Source organism: Elephantulus edwardii, unplaced genomic scaffold (assembly GCF_000299155.1).
Source record: "Elephantulus edwardii isolate Elephantulus edwardi_28Jun2011 unplaced genomic scaffold, EleEdw1.0 scaffold00129, whole genome shotgun sequence".
In the NCBI taxonomy this organism is placed as follows: Eukaryota; Metazoa; Chordata; class Mammalia; order Macroscelidea; family Macroscelididae; genus Elephantulus; species Elephantulus edwardii.
The window spans coordinates 4,518,538-4,536,649 of NW_006399879.1; the positions used below are offsets into that span (position 1 = coordinate 4,518,538).

An 18,112-nucleotide genomic window follows, 5' to 3' on the forward strand; every position below is an offset into this window, starting at 1 on the left:
CTGGGGAAGAACCAGGAGGTGGGGGGAGAACCAGCGGGTGGGACAAAACCAGGGGGTGAGGTAAGGTGGGCCAGGAGCTGGGAGATGGGGTAAGAACTGGGAGATCGAGTAAGGTGGGCCAAGAACTTGGAGATGGGTTAAGGTTGAATAAACTGGGGCTCAACCGCCTGGACTGGCCTGCCTCAGCCCCAGGGTTCCTGAACTCAACACCTTTTCCCCACAGAAAGATCATGGACGAGTTTGAGGGGATCGCACGCCAAGTGACAGGTGAGTGCTTAGGGTGCAAGCCGAGACAGCTGACCACCTCAGGGAGCTGAGGGCCCATTGTGCTGTCACCCCTCAGTCCGTCCAGTATATTCTTGGTCATTTGTGCCCCAGCTGGTGCATTCTTGTCTTTTCTCAAGAGGAGGCCAAGACCGAGAAAGTGCTTGCTGAAGCTAGGCTCCAGAAGGTTCTGAAAGAACGTGACCAGCTCACCACAGACTTGGACTCCATGGAAAAGTCGTTTTCTGAGCTCTTCAAGCGGCTCGAGAAGCAGAAGGAGGTGATTGAAGGCTACCACAAGGTACGTTGTGCAGCGACGTGGGGTGACGCCTGGCCTGCCTGGACAGGAGCTGGGTGGACCAGCCCTGGGGTTCTCCAGACCCAGGTCGGGGGCGTTGACGTGAGCAGGAACACGTCAGAAGATAAGCTGCCTTGGAGCTTCCTAGGGAGGTGACACCACGAGTGGATGTCTTTAAGGAATTCTTTCTTGTAAAGGGTATGTTCTTAGGTGCTATGAGCCCACTTGGACGTGTAGTGACCCCTGCCCACAGCAGGAAGGACCCTGCCTGATTCTGCGTCAGTTCAGAGTGCCAGCTCGCCCAAGGGCCAGCTGGGGGCTTGGGGTTTGCTCCGGTTCCTCCCTTGAGCTGTGGGGGCACCCTCAGCATCTCCATGGGTCTTGACTTCAGCTTCCCGCTGCTGGACCTGGACCAGCGGGCGTCCTTCCCAGGGCAGCGTTATACATAGGTCTACTTGGGGGGACACGACAGATCCAGCCAGTCCCTGCCCAGTCTCGTGCCCTTCTCAGTTTCCCCCCCTGCTCCAGATGGTTTCCTCTCCTCCTCTGACCTTCCGTCACCTTCCCAGCCAAGGCCTGGCTCTTCCTGGAAACAGGCCCCCCCGCCAGGTGAGGCGCTCTGGTCGCACCCGCTGTGAGGCAGGTTTGTTCCTGTGGCCGTCAGTGCTCTTCACCAGCACGGCAATTCAAAGGCATCGATTCTTCGTCTTCGTTGGTTGTTGCCCAACTTCAGGTTGCAGGGGACACATGTGAAAGGACGAGGCTTGGACCAGGAGCACCTTAGCCTTTACTTTTTTAAATTATTTTTTTGTGTGTACCGTTAAATTGGATCTGACAGGTACAGGAGATTTCCCCTCCTTCTCCGTCAGAGCATCTGGCAGATTCGAACCGTGCACCTCTGGGATTACAGTGCAGCTTCTTGCCACTAGAGCTCCCGCACCTTAGTCTTTACACGACATCCTTGCTCTTTAGAACTGTGGGCAGCAGACTTTCCCAGGCCAACAGGCCTTCTGATTTCTTAACTGCTGGGCATTGCTTATGGATCCAAATAAAATGAAATCATTGGCAACTTCATTCTTTCTCTGTCTGTCACGAAGTTGCCTGCTAGCTCGGTGGTGAGGATTTTTGTTGTCTTGATGTTGAAGTGTAACCCTCATTGAAGACTGTAGGCCTGTAGGAAGTGCTTCAAGTCTTCACTTTCTGCGAGCAAGCTTGCATCGCCTGCCTCACACGGGTTGTTCACGAGTCTTCCTCCAGTCCTGATGCCACACTCTTCCTCACCTAGCCCACCTTCTCAGCTGTTCCACACGCAGGTTGAACAGGTATTGAGAAAGATCGCACCCCTGTGCGGAGAGCGCCCCAGCAGACCCCTTCCCTGGTGTTAAACCGGGCATGTGCTCCTGTTTGTTCTGTCAGCTACCTCTTGGTCTGCGTGGAGGCTTCTCAGGCGCACGGTTGAGTTCTGGAATTTCTCCTCCACGCTAAACGTACTAAGTTACGGCCTAAAGCAGAAGTCTGCATAGTCAAATGCCCTTGTGTAGTCAGCAAAACACAAGTAAACACCATTCCGGTTTTCACTGGAGAGCCATCTGACATGAGCCGTGATATCCCTTGTTCCACAGCCTCTTCTGAGTCCAGCTTGTTTGTGGCAGCTGTCAGTGTACTGTTCTAGCCGTTTCTGAATGATTTTCAGCAGCTGATATTGGTGATAGTGTTCTGTAATGTCCACATTCTGTTGGGTCCCGTTGCTTGGAGTGGGAACCCCTGGGATCCCTTCAGTCAGTCCGTCGGGCGGCTGCCCTCCACATGCTGACAAACTGGTGAGCACTTTGAGTGGTGCATCAGCTCCTGTGCTGTTCTCTCCTCCTGCTTGTCGGTTCCTTGGGCTCTTAGAAAGGCCAGCGTGGCTGCTGACAAGCCCCAGCTGGTGTCGCAAAGCCCGGCAGCTCACTGATGAGCCCTCGGGGCTCTCGTCCCCCCACTAAGCCTCAGCCCTGGCACGCCCAGCTCTCCAGCTCTGTCTTCCGGCAAACCCAGCTCCACCCTCCGGCTGCTGCTCCAAGTACCCAGCCCTGCGGCTGGCACCCCGCTCTGCTCTGGCTGTGCCCTCATCGCTCGTCCCGTCTCCAGGCTCCCAGTCTCTTTCCCTCCGGGAGCTTCCCAGATTGCATTTGACATCTGTAGTCCCACCACGTGTCTTCAAGGCAGTCTGAGTTCCTACTGTTCTTAGATGCTGTGGTGTCAACTCTGACCCCAGGAGAGAGCCTGCCAAAGCCTGCCCTTCCACAGTCTCCACCGTCGTGCAGTCACTGTGTCGAGCCACCTTGAAGGTCGCCTTCCTCTCCTCTGCTGATCCTCCACGTTCCCCAGCCTGCTGTCCTTGTCAGCGCCCCTCCGGACACTGCGCTCGAGGGTGGGACACCAGGTCTGGCCGTCCATGCTGCTTCCAGGCCAACCTTGCGTGCACTTGGCCGTCTGTGCTCGACTCCGTTCTTCCCACCCCAGTTCAAAGGCGTTGGCTCTTCTCAGCCTTCTCTGCTCCTGCTTTCACCTGCGTACGCAGCAGTCAGGATGCCAGGGCCTGGGTCGGGCGCGCCCTAGTCTCTAAGCTGACATCCTTGCTCTTGAGCACTGACAGCAGGGTTGCCTCGTGCAGTGGGTCATCTTGTTCCTTGACTGCTGTTCCCAGAGTGTTGTGGATACGAAGAAAGTGACATTCCTGACAGTGTCAGTGTTGTAAGGACTTGCTCCCTGAGGTGGAGGTGTGGCCCGCGCTGAGTGCTGTAGCCCTGGGCTTTCCTCTCTAAACGCTCAGAGTTCCATCTTCAGCGGGCAGGCTGTGTCACCTGCGTGTCATAGCTTATTGGTGGGTCTTCCTTCGAGCCTGTTCCCACGGTCTCCTTCCCACGGTCTCCTTCCCTCGTTCTCTGCTCCTCCTGCTTTAGTGTAACTGTTGAGGAGGGAACCTGACTGACGCATTGTTGTCAAGGTAGAAATGATCCGTATCTGACCCTCCAACGGGTTTTCAGAGGCCGTAAATCACGCAAAAGGAGACTCTTGTCTCACTGAGCAGCTGGTGAATTCGAACCACCTCCCTTTGCCCGAGGGAGCTCTGGTGGCCTGGTAAGACGCTGTACTGCAATCCCAGAGGAAAGAACAGTTGTCACAGCAGCTCCCTGCGGGTACGGAGACCTGCTGCTTGGAAGGCAGGCTGGGTTTCCCGAGGGATGACCCCGAGCCAGCCAGCCCCTGAGCGCCGAGGTTCCCTCTCCTGCTGACAGTTGACACCCTCTTCCTTTGAAGAATGAAGAGTCTCTAAAGAAGTGCGTAGAGGATTACATCTTGCGCATCGAGAAGGAGAGCCAGCGCTACCAGGCGCTGAAGGCCCACGCGGAAGAGAAGCTCAGTCTGTGAGTGTGTGGAGCAGGGACAGGCAGGGAAACCGCCCGGGAAAGGCCTGGCAACCCCATGGCAGGGCGTGTCCCCGTGACGGAGCCGTCACCCGACAGCACCAGCGCTGGGCGTGCAGGGGCGGGAGGGGTCCCAGACAGATGTGGACCAGGAGCAGGCAGGCCCGGCTCCCGCTGGCCTCAGCCTCCTCGCTCCTCCCCAGAGCCAACGAAGAGATCGCCCAGGTGCGCAGCAAGGCCCAGGCCGAGGTGATGGCCTTCCAGGCAAGCCTGCGGAAGGAGCAGATGCGGGTCCAGTCCCTGGAGAAGACCATAGAACAGAAGGTATGTTCTCGCCTGGACTTCTGCGGGCAGACCAGGCGGAGCCCTCAGGCCTGGAGCTGTGGGGTGTGTGCAGCACTGCCCGTGGGGCTGCCCTGCGGGGTGTCTACAACGCTAACCTCGTGGAGCTGTCTGCAGCACTGTGGGGCCCCCAGGCCTGGACTGCGGAGCTGTGTACAGCACTGACCTTGTGGGGCTGTCCCTGCGGGGCTGTCTGCAGCGCTATGGGGCCCCCAGGCCTGGACTGTGGGGCTGACCCTGAGGGGCTGTCTCAAGCACTCTGGGGCTCCCAGGCCTGTACTACAGGGTCCGAGGCCTTGACTGCGGGGCTGTGTACAGCGCTGACCCTGCAGGACTGACCTTGCGGGGCTGTCTGCAGCACTGCGGGGACCACCTGGCCTGGCCCCCCTCTGAGGAAGCTGGAATGGAGCACTTCCCATTCTTTCCCTCAGACTAAAGAGAACGAGGAACTGACCAGGATCTGCGATGACCTGATCTCAAAGATGGAGAGGATCTGACTGGATTCGACCACAGCCCCTCCCTCCTATTTATCTATCTGTATGTCCGTCCGTCCGTCCGTTCATCTGTGTTTCTAAGCAGGGCTTGTGTACTTTTCTCTTACCTAACTCATTTTTAAGTTAGATTGCTTTAAAATAAAGACTTAATAAAGTTTCTGTTAGATGTAAGCTTTGACGTGTCTCTGGTCAGAGTGAAGGCGTCCTGGCTTCAAGCTGGGTCTGCACCATGTGCAGCTGCTGCCACCCTCCGGCCCTCTGTGCCACCTCAGCCCACAGGATCAGTGTATTCTCAGGACGGGTGCCGGGGGCTGGCTGCGGGGTCAGGCAGCCATGCTGGATGGAGTAGAGCCCACCCTGGGAGGACCTCTGTCCTGGTGGCCCTGGAGCTGGGCAAGTGCATCCCAACCTCACAACCCTGGGCAAATCCAGATAGAAACTCAGGTGCCCTGGTTAGCTCGGTGCTGTCCGCCTGCCAGGCCCACAGGTGCAAGTGAGCAAGCAAGCTCTAATCTGGTGTCGGGTAAGCGTGGATGGCACCTGTAATCGGCTCACTGTAAGAGGATTGTCCTGAGTCATCCCGGTGGACGTCACTGTCATCCGGCCTGAGGCGCAGATCTAACCAGTTCCGCCAAGGAAGGAGCAAGCCTGCAGCTCGAGTGCACGTGTTCCTGGAGGACCTCAAGATCGAGCCGTTCTGGAGGTCTGGGCCTGGGAAGTCGGGTGTCCCTGCAGCGCTGTTCACAGGGTTACTGGGTTGTGAGGTGCTGGCCAGTCCTCCCCATGGCGACCCTGTGAACAGCGGGCCTGAGCCCTGGCCTGTCCAGAGCCCTCAGCGCTTCTGAGCCCACTGCTGCGGCCACTGTCAGCCCTGGGTCGCTGCTGTGAGGTGTAGAGGAAAGGGCCTGGGGGCACCTGACGGAACAGTGCCTCTGCGTGATCTCACCCCCTAAGTGTTCTGTGCACCTAACTTGCATTCCTATCAAGCTTATTTACAGTCAGATGACGGAGCTGTGGGGTCCTCCGTCCACCTTGTGCATCTTGTTAGCGTGTTTCGTCGGTGTCATCCAGTGGACTCGGAACTTGCCCTGCACCCCCACCCTGGCCACGCTTGAGTCCATTGTCACCACCGCGGCCTCCTTGAGGGGCTTCCTCTACATCCCTCCGGCCCTCCGTGTCCTGGCAGAAAGTCTCCCAGGCTAAAAAAATTCCCAGAGAGACAAGGCACCATCCTTGCCTGTGAGGAGCCCGCAGGACTCTGGTCCTCTTGACGGTCCTCCAACGCGCTGTGCTAACACTTCAGTCGTCAGTTCTTCGTACACTCCCTCCGAGTTGTGTAACGATGACAAGACGGGCTGCCTGCTAGGACCGGTGAGTCACAGCAGCTCTGACTCCGCTCCCCCACGTGCAGTCCTGCCCGACGCTGGGCCAGGCTCGGTATCCCCTGTGCTGGAGCGGTCACCTTCCGTCCATCTCACCTTGCTGACTCTTCACTCTTCCAAGCTCAATGCCTTTGTACAGGGAGCCACCCCTCCCGACGTCATGCCCCACATGCTGGGTGCTGAGGGGCACCCCGGAGTGTATGTCGAGACCACTGGGTGCTTCCTGCAGTCTGTGGGACAGTCTGCGTCCTCCACAGTCCGTGACATCATTCTTCCTTGTCCCATGGCCATGGCAAGGCTCTGGTGGCCTAGTAGTGAGCTGTGCTGCAGTCACAAAGGCACGTGGTTCAAATCCACCAGCTACTCTGTGGGAGAAGAATGGGCAGTCTCCTCCCGAGAGATTTGCTGCCTCTGAGAACGTCTGGGGAGTCAGTGATGGCTTGTTCCTGCTTAAGAGCACACAACACAGGAAAGGCGGTCATCATGCATTCGATGCTCAGGTCATTGTTAAGGTCGTTCCTAACTGCCGCGGAAGGTGGGGCTGGGAGAGGAAGGCGGGGTTCAGGGCGTCAGATTCTTAGCCATGGGACTGCGTAGTGAACCGTCTTGAACACCGCTCCTCCCTGTAACCTCAGGCTCGTTCTGTGAACGGATTCCCAAGAAAATCGGTTTCCCAAGCGCAAATGGCTGCTGTTACAGTGAGGTAGTTTTATGGGCGTGAAATCCTGAGAATGAGCATGGGAAGATCCTGACATGACTGGGGTCACTGGCCCAAGTCTCCCGCAGTGTGGTCGCTTACCAGCCTGTCCACGCGGTATTTGACCTATCAGCTGGCGTGGTTCAGAAGGTCCAGGCCAGGTGGCCACGTCCTGAATGCAGTGGTGAGTCTGGAATCGGCCCTTGGGCCTCTGCTCATAGGTGTCACAGGGTGGAAGACACTGAGCCCCGTTGGAGGGAGAGATGGCAGGACCACAGTGGGGATATTTCCAAGGACAGCTCTGGTTCTACCAGTGGACCCGGGTTTCCTGAGCTAACACCAGGGGTCGCTGCCGCCTGCAGGCTGCGATATGAGGGTGAGGGACCCAGCATGGCAGCTCCTGGGTGTCCAGGCTCCTTGCCTCCCCCACCACCCTGACCTGTGTAAGGGACACTGGCTGGTAGAGTGGGACCAGGAGTGGAACTGGGTGAACGAGGTCCCTCTCAGCCAGCCACAGCGCCTCATGAGACATCTAGGGCGGCTCTTTGGGCCCAGATCCCGGGGCACTTGGCAAGGCTTCCCTCCTTGGTGATGGAACGACCTGGGACACGTGGCCTGGTGACACTGGGCCGACCTGGGTGGAGGACTCGGGCATGAGAAGGGGTTCAGGCTTGTCCCCCCATGCCTTCTCCCGTCCTGCCACACCCTGTCCCTGCTCCCTCCGACACTGCCATGACTCACCTCTAGCCCTGGGCGGGGGAAGTGTCTGAAAGGACACTTCTAGGCAGGAGGAGGCCACCCAGGCCTGGCCTGGGCCTGCAGAGCCCACTGACACCAGATCAGATCCAGGTCCGACCTGTCAGGACAAGACTGTAGCAAGGAGGGGGTACGAGGGTCCCGGGCAGCAGGATTTAGCCCCCAAAGTCGGGTTCCGGCCAGCTGGTTCCTCTCTGACCCTCCCCACACCGAGGGTAGACAGTTTCTGTCTGGGGGGGCCCCATCATAGACAGCAATCCTTATCTTACCCCCACCCAAGGCACGGACCCCCCACTCACCCTAATCTTGGACATGGATCCTAACCAACCTAATCCTGATCATGGACCCCATCCCACCCTCCTCAGAAGGGACCCTATTCCTACCCTGTGAAGAAACCCCTAATTCATTTCTACCTTGGGAAGGAACTCTTACTTCACCCCACCCTGGACAGAGATTCCCCCCATCCACCCACGCCCCAGGCAAGGACTCCCCTATCAGCCCCCAATCCAGGCAAGAGCACCTTCTCAGTCCCCTTTCTGGACAGTCTGTCATCCTTTCATCCTGGACATGGAGCCATCCCTCTGGAAGGCACTCCCCATTGCCCCTCACCCTGCGCGGGGTCTCCTTAACTCCTTCCTGAGCAGAGACCCCTATTTACTTCCACTCCAGACAGGGACTCCCACTCCCCCCATCTGGCCCCACCTTAGGCAGGGACTCCCATGCTACCTTTAACCTGGACATGGGCCCCCCCATCCACCCTGCCTGGGCAAGGACCCCTTACTTATCCCTACCCTGGGCAAAAACTCTCCCATCTCCAGGCAGGGATTCCACTATCAGTCCCCTCCCCGGACAAAGGACTCTGTTACCCTACTAGTACCCTGGACATGGACCCCCGTCCACTCTACTCTGGTAAGGGACCCCCTCCTACCTTTGTATTGGACAGCTGCCCTATATAAGTGCCCTATTCCACCCCCACCATGGACAGCAATCTTCACTTTACCCCCACCTGGACCAGGGTCCCCCCCCCAATGACCCCCATCCTATCTTCATCCTGGATAAGGACTTTTCATCCCACCCCAAATTTGGGGTCCCCCATAGCCCCATCCTACCTTCATCCTGGGCAAAGACATCCCCCATCCCACCCCTACCCTGAATAAGGACCCCATCCTACCTTCATCCCACCCCCACAGTGGACAGGGGCTTCCCCATTTTACTTTCATCATGGATAAGGACCCCTTCATTGTACTCTCACAATGGATGGAGGCCCCCTTCCCACCCCCACCCTGGATAGGGACCTCCCATCTTACCTTCATCCTAGCCAGGGGCCCCCATCCCACCCCTACTCTGGACAGAGTCCTGGCTGAGTGCGCCAGCGCCGGAGCCTGGAGGTCTGGCTGTTAGAGGGGTCGGGCCTGGCTTGCAGCTCTCGGCCAGACACCTCTAGCTCACCAGCCGTCCTCGGCTCTGCTTGCCGCAGGCCGGCAGGACTGACCCCTTCAGGCGTCCTCACTTGGCCGAGGGAGCGCTGGAGCCAAGTCAGGCCACCCATGCGGCCACAGGGCTCCCACTGCTCAGCAGGGCAGGACGCTTGTCTCCCAGAGTCCTCTCACCCCACTCTGCCGTCCGGCCACTCTGCTGCCTGGCTGGCCACTCCCAAGGCCCTGTCCCCCACTGGGCCTCTCTCAGCCAAGCCCATGTCTGCCTGGAGGCCGCAGCAGGGCAGCTGGATGTGTCAGGGCGGCCAGCCGGGCTTGAGCCTGGACGGAGGACACAGGCAGCGTCCTGGGCCGGAGCCTCTCTCCCGGGACAAAGGGGCCTTGTGTGACTGAATGGGTGTTTATCCTGGAGCCCGAGTTAGCTTGGGCCACAAGGGCCAGGCGGAGGCCTGGCACTGCCCTTCCAAGAGTAAACATGACCCATGCTGGGCGCGCTGTGGCACTGCAGTTCCGCACCCCTGCATCCTCTGAGCGCCTCTGCAGTCCGTGAGAGCGGGCCCCCTCCCAGGACGGGACGCACCGAGTGGGAACGCCCCTTACTGAGTGGGAGGCCGGGCTTCGAACCAGCTCTTCCTAGTTCATCCGTGATCTACGAAGGGAAGGCAGGACAAGTCAAATTTACAGAATGTGGGTGTCTGCGTGATAGAACCAGAGCAAGAAAAGCGGCGGTCGAAATCCTGCTGGAAACGTAATTTATTTCTTAGAAAACAAAGAGGGTTGGCATATTGCAGAGCAAGCCGATCTCTGAAACCGCAGAGTGGGGGACAATGTGCCCAGCTCCCAGCCCCTGCCTTGCGCGTACAGTGAGCTCCTCAATCCCAGCAGTGATCCAGTCCACGCACGAGCTCCTACCTCAGGACCCCGACTTGTCATTCTCCTTCTTCTCTTCATTCCGGGCACCCACATTTTATAAATTCTAGTTCATCATAATTCGGTTTCATCAGCCTTGACTGCAGTAGCTGCAACTGGCTTGAAGCTGAGGAGGAATTACCACTGTGCAGCAGAACTGTCCCTGGAAGAGCTCCCCACGGCCTCCCTGGCATGGCTCGCCCCACTTCCCACCCTGGGAGGTGAGGGTCACCGCACCCCCACTCCATGGCGTGATAGGCCAGGGCCTTCTAGGGCCTGGATCAAGGCCAACTCATGCCACTTCCAGCTGCCTGTGGTGGTGACACCAAGCTGGAGGCCCTGCCTTCTGGGTGGACTGTCCCTACCTATTGGGTGGCCTGCCCACCCTCATTTCTGCCCCCTTCCCCAGCCCTCCACCCTGAAGCCAACGTCAATGCTCCCTCACCCAGGAGCCCAGGCCTGAGAGGGGCCCACCTCCCACCTCTGAGGGTCAGTCAAGTCACCTGGCCACCCTTTCCAGCCAGTCAGACACTGCCCCCACCCGTAACTGCCCATAGGTCCAAATGACCCCTAACTCCTTGGCACCCCCTCCTACAGAGTCTAAGCCAGAAAGGCTCACTGCAGCCCAATGTGGACCCAGAAGGTCTCCCCTCCTCGGGCTGACCACGCCATCCAGGCCCGGATGCTCTGAGCTGTGGGGAGCTCTTTCCCCCTGCTCCCAGCCCCAGTCCCAGCTCTGAGTGTGAGGTCCCTGAGGGAGAACAGAACCCTCCTTTCCGAGAAATAGTTCTGAGACCCCTGCCCACTTCCCAGATTGTGAAAATCATCTGTAAGCCTCCCCTCCCCCAAGTTCCTTGTAAGAATATGAAACCCCTCTCTAACTTTTAGTGGGGGATAATTTTCTGCTTAAGAGCCAGTCAGGCAGTTTCTCCTCAATAAACTGTCTTTCTTGGCCTTGAACTGGTTTCTGTCCTTCTTTGGCGACCTTACACCGACTGCCCCAATTCTCAGCTCTTCAACCCTCCCTCCAGCTGCCCTGAATGGGCTGGCCCACGCGTCCTGCGCCCTCGTGGGAGGGAGATAGGAGCGGGGCAAGGCGTTGAGTGCAGTCACCCATAATGTAAGAGCAAGCTGAGCTGGGTCACGTGCCTGGGTCCTCAAACTCAGCTCACACACAGCAGGGGGGCTGGACTACGCAGGGGCTACCCTTGGGGCCTGTGGACCCAGCACACGCTGTGGTGGGCGCAGTAGGGCACCAGGGAGCGGGGGCGCGGGCGCCTGTGGATGCAGGGCACTCGGTGGTGGGCGGAGCAGGGCAGCCGGGGACAGGGGCGCCTGTGGGCGCAGGGCACTCGTGGTGGGTGCAGCAGGGCACTGGGGAGAAGGGGTGCCGCGGTGCCTGTGGACTCAGGGCACTCGGTGGTGGGCGCAGGGCACTGGGAGAGGGGGCGCGGGGCGCCTGTGGGCGCAGTGCACTCGGGGTGGGGGCGCCTGTGGGCGCAGGGCACTCGGGGGTGGGCGCAGGGCACTCGGTGGTGGGTGCAGCAGGGCACCCGGGGGCGCCTGTGGGCGCAGGACACGAGGTGCTGGGCGCAGGGCACTCGGTGGTGGGCGCAGCAGGGCACCCGGGGGCGGAGGCGCCTGTGCCCGGGCTGTGCCCTAGGGGCGAGCATGCGGGCGGAGCACATGCGTCCTGGAGAGGCTTCCGCGCTATCGATCTGTGCCATCCGCAGGGGGCGCTGTTGGGTCGGGCTGAGCCCCTCTGCGGGCCGAGCAGTCACTCCAACTTACACGTTTGCTGCTGGACACGCGGCCACCCCGATCTCTGCGGCACCCAGCTCCTGGGTCCCCAGGAAGGACTCTGACCCTGCATCGTGGAGAATCTGCTTTGCTGCTTATGGGGCGGGCTGGGACATAAGCCCAGTCCTTGGTCACAGTGGTCCTCACCTCTTGGTCTCCTGGCTCTGAAATCCCTCTGTCACGTGACCAGGACCCCCTCAAATATGTAGGATGGCGGTGGAGGCGGAGGCACCGAGTTCTGTGGGGAGAGCGCAGGCCGTGGCTAGTGGACGGCTGGGGAGCCTGGTGTGTGGCGTCTTCATAACAGGAGACCTGCGTGAAGCCCACCCACCTTCCCCTGGCCCATCCTGTCCCACTTCCCGTCCCATGTCCCCCTCTTGGTAGCAAGGTCTATTCTGGGGGATGCTGGCCCCTCCCCGAGTCGGACAAGCAGTACCTGGGTTCTCATCTTCTTTCTCTTTACTCCAAAAATTTTGAGGGCTTCCCAGAACTCTTCCAAGAAACCGGAACACTCCCCCCTCTATCCACTGTGTCACAAGGTGGTCCTAAGTGTTCACGGAATACATGAATGAACAATGTGCACCGGGAGCCCCCATCCCAGGCCACCAGCAGCAAGGGCGAGGTCAGGAGTAGGGACAGTAGGACATTTGATTGAATGAATGAGTGGTTGTGTATCAGGAACTCCTATGCTCCCATCTCTGTTGAACTCAGCCACCCCCACACGCCAGCCTCACCCTGCACCCTCCCGCACTCTCACCCCACCCGAGGTTGCAGTGGGTAGGGGACAAGGGAATGGATGAATGAGTGGGCTGCACTGGAGTGGCCACGGCCAGGCTTCCATGGACAGGTATCCCCTAGAGCTAACCAGACTGCTAGGGCCCTCTGTGCCTCTGTCCTGCCCCCAGTCTGTCCTTCCATCCTCCTCCACACACACAATCCTCTTCTCCACTCACGGGGAATCCAAAGCCCACAGTGCTGGTTCAAGGTGTAGGACTCTGGGCCCAGTGGGGGGGCTCAGGACCTGGTGGAGGACTTAGGACCTGGGGGAGGCTCAGGCCCTGGAGGGAACTCAGAGCCCCAGTGGGGGCTTGAGGTCTGGGGGGGGGACTCAGGGCCCAGTAGGGGCTTGGGACCCAGTGAGAGCTTGAGGCCTTGCGGTGATCAGGGCCCAGTGACGGCTTAGTCCTGGTGGGGTTTTGGGACTTGATGGTGCCTCAGAATCTGTTGGGGGTTAAGGCTGGCAGGCACTCAGGGCCTGGCTGGGGCTCAGGCCTGCCTGGCGATCAGGGCCAGGTAGAGAGGTTCAGGCCCGGTGGGGGCTCAGGGCTGGGTGGGGACTTGGAGACCTGGTGGGGACTCGCTGCTCTGTGGGGCCGTGTTTGTTTTTGATAGAGAGGCGCATGAGAAGGGCTGTGTTTGCTGAGTGGGAGCCACTCAGCCCTGAAGGGCCTCCGGCCGAGGAAGAAAGGGCTTCTGTGTGGGCAAAGTGTGGCGGCCTTGTGTGTTGGCTGCCGCCCGGAGCCTGCTGTCTCTGCAGGGGAGCTGTCCCCCAAGCCTGAGGAAAGAGGTTTGTCAGCAAGCTGGGGGGGGACACAGGTAGCACCGGAGAGCAGAACCAGGGCACCAGGCCTGCGTGGGGCTCTTTCCGGTGGGGGCCCCTATGTCCGCAGAACCCACCCTCCACTCCCTGAGGGTTCCAGGGCCTGCTCTGGGGAGCAACAGGGGCTGAGGTGAGCGAGCTGAGGGCACCCTACTGGAATGCTCTCTTAGTGGTGCATTCAATCCAGCCATGACGTCAGGACACCGGGGATGTGGAGGACCACTCTGGACAGGCCTCTGCTGAGTCTTCAGTGTCCCTCATGGTGTGTGGGGACACTACAGAAGAGGGGTCCAGGGAGCTGGCTGCACTGGCCTCTGCCGAGCCCTGTCTGTGCCCAGTGCCCTCCCAGGACTCAGGGCTGGGGCCCTCACAAGGCCTTCTTCCTGAGACTGACTCCAGCAAGGGCCGTATTTGCGGATAGGATGTGACTCCGATTGAAAAGAAACAGCTACAATCACTCATTAATAATTGGCATGAACAAAATAGGAAAACAAACAGAAGCAACACGCTGGCGGAAAGATACGGCAGGTATCAAGAGCTCGCACGGACTGGCATTGGCCAACAGCGTGGGGTGCTCTCTGGCACAGAGTGGGGCTCGGGCAGCCTCTCGAGGGACCTCCTACCTGTTCTGGAGCCAAGCAGGCCATCGGCCAGTGGAGGGGGCCCCCTGACACTGGGGCCTCTTCACACTCGGTCATTCACTACACATCACACGTGACTCGAGCACCTTCTCTGTTCCGGGCACTGGGGGTACAGACAGTCCCAGACCAGGGGAGCTGACCTTCCGGCTGGGCGTGGAGGCCCGGGGTGGGGGCAGAGAAGGAATGAGTAAACAGGCAAACAGAGAACCTGCGGTGTGACAGTGCCACAGGGGTGGGGACAGAGCTTGGAGGAAGGGGCGTGGGCACACCTTGGGTGGGCTCCCAGGGTCCCCATGTTTCCTTCAGGATGCCCTGCCTCCTCTTCCTCTCTGGCCTGCCTCTTTGGCTGGGACATTCATCTCATCTATGCTGGCCTGGGAGCCTCCAGGGTCCTTGAGGTGGGAAATGCTCCAGGGTAGTCATGTCCTGTCCTGGCAGGGGCCAACCTGATTTCCTGGCACCATCTTCATGCTCAGAGGGCACGGGCAGCCCCGTTCCCAGAAGGCCTTGTCTGATGGGTGGGTAGGGGCTGGGCCAGATTGACCCTGGCTTTGGGATACCATCCCCCTTGCCTCTCTATCCTGCAAGGGGGGCCCTGGGGCCTGGGCTCCCTGGTCCTGGAAAGCTGCCTTCCCACCATGACCATCCCCCATGGCCATGACAGCCTGGGGTGCTGGGTGGGCTGCCCTGGACCCAGCCAGGCGACGGAGAAGCTGGGCACTGGGCGGGCCCAAGGCGGGGGGCATTTCTTGCACAAGCGCTGTGCTGAGGAGGCCTGAAGGAATCAGAAACACATGGTCAGCCCAGCCCCACAGCCCAGCGTCCAGCCCCCGGGCGGCTCATCCGAGCAGCGGTGCCAGATGGTGGGGACCAGCCCTGGCTCGCCTGCCACCCACTGTCCCAGTCCACACTGTCCCATTTCAGCCCTTCTACTCCCGCACTGGGAGCTCTGGGTGAGTAGTGCATAGTGCACCAGGCTGCCAGGCTGAAGGTCAGCTGTTCGAATCCATTAGCCGCTCCTCGGAAGAACGCCGAAGCCTCTCCTCTCGTGAAGATTTCTGAGACCCAGTGGACAGTCCCAGAGTCAGAATGGACGTGACAGTGATGGGGTGTTGGGGTTTGACTTGCTTGCCCCCAGCAACCTAAAGGCTCACATTTTTGCCCTCCCTCTGCTGAGGTATTGGGGTCCCCTCCAGGCTCTCCCTCTACTGGGAATTCTGAGTCCTGCAGGACCTTGGTCCCCAAAGCACCAAGGAAGCCCCCAGCCCACCTCTGCACCCTGAGCCCACTCCAAGCACCATAGCCCCCAGGAAGTGGCCCTGAGTTCACCCTCCTAGGGGAACAGGAGGGGACTGGCCCGAGCCCCCCAGCTGTCCTCCAAAAGCTTGTATCCACATGTCACCTTGATGGGTCACATGTGCTGGAACCGAGGCTGAAAGGCCTTTGCCACTCCCCCACCCTTGATGCTCCCCACGTACAAGTGAGCCAGCCGGGCTGTGGGGGACGCTGAGGAGGGGCCCTGTGGGGGAAACTCTGGGGGTCGCTGTGGGGAGACATTGTGAGGGGGACACAGTGGGAGGTGCTGTGGGGGACACTGTAGGGAGACACTGAGGGGGGACACTGGGAGATGTTGTGGGGGGAACTGAGGGAACTACTGGGGGACACTATGCGAGTGGACACTGGAGGGATACTATCAGAGGACACTGTGGGGAGGACGCTGTGATGGGTGGGACTGTGAAAAATGCTGTGGGGGGACCCTGTGGGGGAACACTATGAGGGGATGCTGTGGGGGGACTCTGGGGGGGGTGGCAGGGTGGGAGGATACTGCTTGCAGCCAGCACTGTGTGAAGGCTGGGACCAGCCTACCCCTGGGTGAGTTTTTTGGGGGGCTGCAGAGGGCTGGGACCTGGAAGGGTGTGCCCAGGACTCTGACCTGGGAGGCCTCTCTTACTGGGCCTGGATGGGAGCCGCACAGCATCCCAGAGGCCTGGCCTGTGCAAGTACGGGGGGAGGCTGGGCAAGTGTGGGTGGCTCACACACCCCAAAAAGCCAGGGGTCACTCGCTGTCCTGGATCCCGCTCTGCAGGGGCCAGTCAGTCTTCTAGGACCTCATTTCACTGGTCCCCCTGGCAGGGTGAGGCATGGTGCCACCTGCCCTACTTTGACGTGATTCACGGGGAACCTCTTGGGGGCTCCCCGCATGTCTCTGTACATCAGGTACACATGAAACACCAGGCCAGCTGCGATGGGAACCCACTTGGTGGTCAGTGAGATGGGCACAGGCTTGAGGACAGGAAGAGACAGGGAGACTGGACATCCGCTGTGCCAGGTGCCAGGCTGAGGACAGGGCCTCATCTGCTCAATGCTCCTGGTCCCCAGCGTGGCCAGCCGGGGTCCTGGGCAGCTACTGTTATTTGTTGTTGTTGACACACTTTTCCTCACTCTGGGCGGGCACGGTCCTCTCGCCAGGCAGGAAGGGCTGGGCTCTCCCTCGGCTGCCCGCCAGGCCTCCGGGTTCTGGGAATCCCCCTCCCCCCACGCCCAGAAGCAGGAATGTACCCTTGCCCTGAGCCCAGGCTTGTCGGGCCCCCAGGTGCCCCATGGGCGCAGCCTGGCACGCCTGGCCCCCTGGCTGGGGACAGCTGGGTGAGGCTGGAGTTGCTCCTGAAAGAACAGCTTCCTGGAGGAGACCCCGGGGGATGAGGTGGGGACATGGTCAGGTGGGGTGGGAAGGCAGTGAGGTACAGGGACTATTGGCTGTGGACCACAGTTCTCTTCTTCCCAATGAAGATAGCAAACCCCAAACTCCCTGGTCTCAATCTATAAATGTGAACCCTGGGGAAGGGGGGGTGCCCCTGGGGGACGGCCATCACCCCCACATCCATGGTGACGGAGGAGGTCACAAGGGGAGGGAGGCCACCTTTGCTCCTGCCTTCAGCATCCTGACCCCTGAAGGACAGAGTGACCAGGTCCTCCCTGGTGTGGTCGCGTCCAGGCCCTGCCCCAGAAAGTGCCCTCCACTTCTGCTCACCAACCCACATGCTCCTCCTACCGCCCATTTTACAGTCCTTGGGCCCAGAACCAAAGCGCAGGAAAGCCTCACTGGTCAGGGGCAAAGATGACCCCAGAGCCAAGGCGGCTTCTCAGAGGGCTGAGGGCTGGAATGGCTGAGAGGACGCCCTGCGGGGACCTTTCTGGCCTGGGGCTCTGGGAGTCTGGAGGGTGGGGTCCCAGGTGTGGTCAGGTACCTGTAAACACTGAGGAGGGGGTGTAGGGGTGGTCAGAGGGCCTCGTTCTGCCCTGGTTGCACCAAGCTGGCAGCTGGGCCATATCCAGACTGGGGGCAAAATGCCTGTCAGTGGGGAGGTGGCTTGTCCGAACCTTCGTCATATCCAGCCTGCCCCCCTGGACACTATCCAGCACCCCATACTGTGGGGGGGGGACAATGTCTGTTCTTGATTCTAAGGCTGGACAGAGGCTGGGGAGGGATGGAGGCCCGTTCCAGGGCCTGGACTTGGGGTTGCTGGTGAGGTATCGGAGGGCCCCGTGAGGTTGAACAAGGTCAGAGGTGGCCGTTCTAGGAGATGAGGTCAAGACAGCTCTGCTCTGCTCATCAGCTCTGCTCCTTGTGGACGCCTTGGCCTGGCTGGGCCTCTGAAGGGTCAGCCACGTGGGGAGAAGGACCAGGTGCCAGAGAACAGTGACAGCAGGGTGCTCCCCGGTCAGTCACAAACCGGCTAAGGTTATCAGGAGACAGAGCATGTGCTCCGACAGGCACAGGGCAGACACCTGGGCACCAGGAAGACACCTGGGCACAGGGCAAGACACCTGGGTACACAGGAAACACCTGGGCACAGGGCAAGACACCTGGGTACACAGGAGACACCTGGGCACAGGGCAAGACACCTGGGTACACAGGAGACACCTGGGTACAGGGCAAGACACCTGCGTACACAGGAGACACCTGGGCACATGGGAGACACCTGGGCATAGGGCACACACCTGGGCATAGAGGAGACACCTGGGCATAGAGGAGACACCTGGGCATACAGGAGACACCTGGGCACAGGGCAGACACCTGGG

General features: G+C 60.0%; 1 protein-coding gene across 1 annotated transcript in view; it reads left to right on the plus strand.

Annotated features, from left to right (window-relative positions):
- The window catches only part of TACC3 (transforming, acidic coiled-coil containing protein 3), a 14,339-nt gene extending 9,528 nt beyond the window's left edge, over nucleotides 1-4,811 (plus strand). Inside the window, exons 11-15 of the mRNA XM_006893651.1 lie at nucleotides 224-267; nucleotides 405-565; nucleotides 3,866-3,972; nucleotides 4,176-4,296; nucleotides 4,746-4,811. Of these exons, the coding sequence (XP_006893713.1) occupies nucleotides 224-267; nucleotides 405-565; nucleotides 3,866-3,972; nucleotides 4,176-4,296; nucleotides 4,746-4,811 (499 nt within the window). The remainder of the gene's footprint in view (nucleotides 1-223; nucleotides 268-404; nucleotides 566-3,865; nucleotides 3,973-4,175; nucleotides 4,297-4,745) is intronic.
- Nucleotides 4,812-18,112: the final 13,301 nt, after the last annotated feature.